The 5,273-nt window shown below is 58.0% G+C and overlaps 1 protein-coding gene across 2 annotated transcripts; it reads right to left on the minus strand.

Moving 5' to 3' along the window:
- Positions 1–571: 571 nt before the first annotated feature.
- On the minus strand, positions 572–4,298 carry UBC (ubiquitin C). 2 transcript variants are annotated; one of them, XM_080821365.1, is made up of 2 exons: positions 4,231–4,298; positions 572–2,934 (listed from the first exon to the last, which is right to left on the minus strand). In XM_080821365.1, exon 2 carries the CDS (start codon positions 2,925–2,927, stop codon positions 627–629), a length of 2,301 nt encoding a protein of 766 aa, XP_080677491.1. In that variant the 5' UTR covers positions 2,928–2,934; positions 4,231–4,298; the 3' UTR covers positions 572–626. The 2 variants fall into 2 exon arrangements, with proteins under 2 accessions (XP_080677491.1, XP_080677490.1); XM_080821364.1 differs by having other exon boundaries at positions 572–3,386; positions 4,231–4,292.
- Between the last annotated feature and the right edge of the window lie 975 nt (positions 4,299–5,273).

Here is a 5,273-nt window from a genome sequence, read left to right on the forward strand (position 1 = left end):
ATGAACCCACCCAGGTGCTCCTATTTTAACCTTTTTATATATCTTAAACATGTGAAGTGTTACCTACTCAAAAAATTAAAAATAGAAAAATATCATGGGACAATTATAAAAATAAGTTCTAAGGCAGATTTTTAATTCTGAGAACCTTATTACATAGAAATCTCATATTTGTGCCATACTTTCAAAGTATTAGTATACAAAGGAGCTGTGTATAAGGATGTACTTTGCAACAGAACAGCAAAAATCCAGAAACACGCTGGTGCATAGGTTAAATCACAGGGCATCCATACAATGCAATAGCAAGAGCATTAAAAGGAATGAGGTAGATCTAGATATGGTGACGTGAAAAAATGTCCGCAATTACACAGCTTTTAAAAAGCTGAGAACTCTGTATTGTGAACGGTCCTATTTGTTACACGTATATCTGTGTATACTACAATCTCCAAATTTTTTTACTGAGATTTCTTACCTTCTGATTACTAGAATCACTGAGAGACTGAAAACCTTGACTCCTCACACCCTCATTCACACTACAAAGAACCCCTCCCCCCCCCACAAAAAACACACACTATTTGGAATGCAACAAACTTTATTGAAAGAAAAGTGCAATGAATTTTGTCAACAGCTTAAAAGGGGGAACTTAAGACACCACCCCTCAAGCGCAGGACCAGGTGCAGAGTGGACTCCTTCTGGATGTTGTAGTCGGACAGGGTGCGCCCATCCTCCAGCTGTTTCCCCGCAAAGATCAACCTCTGCTGGTCAGGGGGGATGCCCTCTTTCTCTTGAATCTTCCCTTTCACATTCTCGATGGTGTCACTGGGCTCCACCTCCAGGGTGATGGTCTTACCCGTCAGGGTCTTCACGAAGATCTGCATGCCCCCCCTGAGGCGGAGGACCAGGTGCAGAGTGGACTCCTTCTGGATGTTGTAGTCGGACAGGGTGCGCCCATCTTCCAGCTGTTTCCCAGCAAAGATCAACCTCTGCTGGTCAGGGGGGATGCCCTCCTTGTCCTGGATCTTCGCCTTGACGTTCTCGATGGTGTCACTGGGCTCCACCTCCAGGGTGATGGTCTTACCCGTCAGGGTCTTCACGAAGATCTGCATGCCCCCCCTGAGGCGGAGGACCAGGTGCAGAGTGGACTCCTTCTGGATGTTGTAGTCGGACAGGGTGCGCCCATCCTCCAGCTGTTTCCCCGCAAAGATCAACCTCTGCTGGTCAGGGGGGATGCCCTCCTTGTCCTGGATCTTCGCCTTGACGTTCTCGATGGTGTCACTGGGCTCCACCTCCAGGGTGATGGTCTTACCCGTCAGGGTCTTCACGAAGATCTGCATGCCCCCCCTGAGGCGGAGGACCAGGTGCAGAGTGGACTCCTTCTGGATGTTGTAGTCGGACAGGGTGCGCCCATCTTCCAGCTGTTTCCCCGCAAAGATCAACCTCTGCTGGTCAGGGGGGATGCCCTCCTTGTCCTGGATCTTCGCCTTGACGTTCTCGATGGTGTCACTGGGCTCCACCTCCAGGGTGATGGTCTTACCGGTCAGGGTCTTCACGAAGATCTGCATGCCCCCCCTGAGGCGGAGGACCAGGTGCAGAGTGGACTCCTTCTGGATGTTGTAGTCGGACAGGGTGCGCCCATCCTCCAGCTGTTTCCCCGCAAAGATCAACCTCTGCTGGTCAGGGGGGATGCCCTCCTTGTCCTGGATCTTCGCCTTGACGTTCTCGATGGTGTCACTGGGCTCCACCTCCAGGGTGATGGTCTTACCCGTCAGGGTCTTCACGAAGATCTGCATGCCCCCCCTGAGGCGGAGGACCAGGTGCAGAGTGGACTCCTTCTGGATGTTGTAGTCGGACAGGGTGCGCCCATCCTCCAGCTGTTTCCCCGCAAAGATCAACCTCTGCTGGTCAGGGGGGATGCCCTCCTTGTCCTGGATCTTCGCCTTGACGTTCTCGATGGTGTCACTGGGCTCCACCTCCAGGGTGATGGTCTTACCCGTCAGGGTCTTCACGAAGATCTGCATGCCCCCCCTGAGGCGGAGGACCAGGTGCAGAGTGGACTCCTTCTGGATGTTGTAGTCGGACAGGGTGCGCCCATCCTCCAGCTGTTTCCCCGCAAAGATCAACCTCTGCTGGTCAGGGGGGATGCCCTCCTTGTCCTGGATCTTCGCCTTGACGTTCTCGATGGTGTCACTGGGCTCCACCTCCAGGGTGATGGTCTTACCCGTCAGGGTCTTCACGAAGATCTGCATGCCCCCTCTGAGGCGGAGGACCAGGTGCAGAGTGGACTCCTTCTGGATGTTGTAGTCGGACAGGGTGCGCCCATCTTCCAGCTGTTTCCCAGCAAAGATCAACCTCTGCTGGTCAGGGGGGATGCCCTCCTTGTCCTGGATCTTCGCCTTGACGTTCTCGATGGTGTCACTGGGCTCCACCTCCAGGGTGATGGTCTTACCCGTCAGGGTCTTCACGAAGATCTGCATGCCCCCTCTGAGGCGGAGGACCAGGTGCAGAGTGGACTCCTTCTGGATGTTGTAGTCGGACAGGGTGCGCCCATCTTCCAGCTGTTTCCCAGCAAAGATCAACCTCTGCTGGTCAGGGGGGATGCCCTCCTTGTCCTGGATCTTCGCCTTGACGTTCTCGATGGTGTCACTGGGCTCCACCTCCAGGGTGATGGTCTTACCCGTCAGGGTCTTCACGAAGATCTGCATGCCCCCCCTGAGGCGGAGGACCAGGTGCAGAGTGGACTCCTTCTGGATGTTGTAGTCGGACAGGGTGCGCCCATCTTCCAGCTGTTTCCCAGCAAAGATCAACCTCTGCTGGTCAGGGGGGATGCCCTCCTTGTCCTGGATCTTCGCCTTGACGTTCTCGATGGTGTCACTGGGCTCCACCTCCAGGGTGATGGTCTTACCCGTCAGGGTCTTCACGAAGATCTGCATGCCCCCTCTGAGGCGGAGGACCAGGTGCAGAGTGGACTCCTTCTGGATGTTGTAGTCGGACAGGGTGCGCCCATCCTCCAGCTGTTTCCCAGCAAAGATCAACCTCTGCTGGTCAGGGGGGATGCCCTCCTTGTCCTGGATCTTCGCCTTGACGTTCTCGATGGTGTCACTGGGCTCCACCTCCAGGGTGATGGTCTTACCGGTCAGGGTCTTCACGAAGATCTGCATGCCCCCTCTGAGGCGGAGGACCAGGTGCAGAGTGGACTCCTTCTGGATGTTGTAGTCGGACAGGGTGCGCCCATCCTCCAGCTGTTTCCCCGCAAAGATCAACCTCTGCTGGTCAGGGGGGATGCCCTCCTTGTCCTGGATCTTCGCCTTGACGTTCTCGATGGTGTCACTGGGCTCCACCTCTAGGGTGATGGTCTTACCCGTCAGGGTCTTCACGAAGATCTGCATTGTCTGTCAGGAGAAAACAAAAACAAAGGACCGCCGACTGTAGCAGACAACTCGCATGTGAACAGGATCCTACCGCTAAGTTACTGACCCTCTTACGTTCCCCCCAAACAAGCGTCACCTAAAGAAGCTAACTAGAAAAATAGAAGAGGCTCCGTAAGTGCAAATTAGCTCCCAAGCCAAGCTTCCGACCCCTGCTAAGAGGAAAAAGCATCAATACCGGTCAAGTGATGGCGCGGGCCTCACTTATCTTCCCCTCCCACCTCACTGATGTCTGCCCCGGCCAATTCCGCAGGGTCCTCCCCGGGCCTAACCCTTGCGTCCCGCAGCTGACCAGAGTCAGCTCCCCACACAGGACCAGGCAGCCCCACTCGGGATTGTGAGCCCACAAAGGGGTGACATCACGTGACCGGCGCGGCGAGCGGGTCCCCTCCCCGAGAACAGGCGCAGGACTGCGGAGTGGCACGCGCGTTTAGTGCCCACTCGCTGCGACGAGCCGCGGAGCCAGCGCGGCCGCGGAACACACTTCGGCTTCCCCCAACTCACACTGCGCAAGGAGCCCCGTTAAGGCCTCACGGGCCCGTCGCGTTCTCACCCACTCACAACCATCCCCCTCCCAGGCTTCTCCCTCCAACCTCAGCCAGCCTCACGGCCCCGCTTCTTCCAGTCACGGATCCGAAGCGGCCGCCATTTTGCTGCATCCCTCCCCCTCAGAGACTTCCACTCCCGCGCCCCGGGAGACTAAACGCCTCCACCTCCGCTCCGCCGGCAGCGCGCTGCTCGGCCTCCCGCCTCCCCTCCCCTCGCCCGACCATAAGACCCCCGGGCAGCAGAGCGGCCCACTTCTCACCAAACGGCTGTGACAACAGCTCACACACAAATAAGACTCACGAACTCCCGACCTCCACGGAACTGCCTGCGCCACACCCGGCGCCTCCTTATATAGCAATCGGCAGCGCCGCTCCGATGGATCCCTCCGCAGAAACGCCGAGAAGGGACTACTTTTCTCACACTTCCTGCCGTCCGGAGAGAAAACTAGTGCCCCCCCCCCAAATCATCTAAAAGCCCCTCCCGGTATGTTTACCTGTCAAGGATGGGCTGTAGACTGAATCGGCAGAGGAAGGGGCCGCCGTCCTTGGCACCCGCGCGGAGGGATCAGCGCGTCAGTTGAGTGCTATGCCTACGGACGTGGCCGGCGCTCGATCTCGGGGGCGGAGGCACGGGGGAGGGGAGGGAAAGGGCCCTCGGAAGGCGCGAAAACCCGGCGCGGAGTCCTTAGGGAGCCCGGAGCGGGCTGTCCCCGTAGGACCCCGACGCCCCCTCCCCTCAGTCGCAACGGTCCTCGCGGCTCTCGAGACCCGCCCTGGACGGAGAGGGGTCAGGCGTCGCGCGCCCCTCGCCCCTCTGCGAGCTCAGGGGTCTTCACGCCGGGGCACGCTCCGACTCCGTCCCCTCCCCCACTCCCACCCCGGGCTGTGGCGACCCGCCCATGCCCCCCTCCCCCACGCGGGCGCGCGGACAGGACGGATGACTCGACAGATCCTGGCTCGGGGCTCGGAGGTGGGCTAGGCCTGGGCCCCCCAGTCCACCCTCGGGGCAGAGCGGGAGCAAGACCCGAACGCCCCTGGGGTGGACGGCGGGGGGGGGGGAGGGTCCCCCGAGCCCAAGTCTGAAAAGGGGAGCAGAAACCCCATCTACTGGAGGCGCCTCTGGAAGCCGACCGAACTTTCTAGATTGTTCTTTGGCCTTCCTGTTTCATCTGCGCCACTTGGGTTGAGAAGGCTGTGCTTGAGTACAAACACGGAGGCGTCCCATCTTCCTAAGTGTCGGTACTCGGGGGAGCTCAGAAGTGCACCCTAGATACGCCTGAGGTTTTAAACACCCTAATTAAAT

The sequence above is a fragment of the Martes martes genome (genome assembly GCF_963455335.1).
Source record: "Martes martes genome assembly, chromosome: 13".
NCBI lineage: Eukaryota > Metazoa > Chordata > Mammalia > Carnivora > Mustelidae > Martes > Martes martes.

What these genes read in the sequence shown, in the direction of transcription:
- UBC (XM_080821364.1), bottom strand. Translation starts at nt 3,383, where the DNA reads ATGCAGATCTTCGTGAAGACCCTGACGGGTAAGACCATCACCCTAGAG.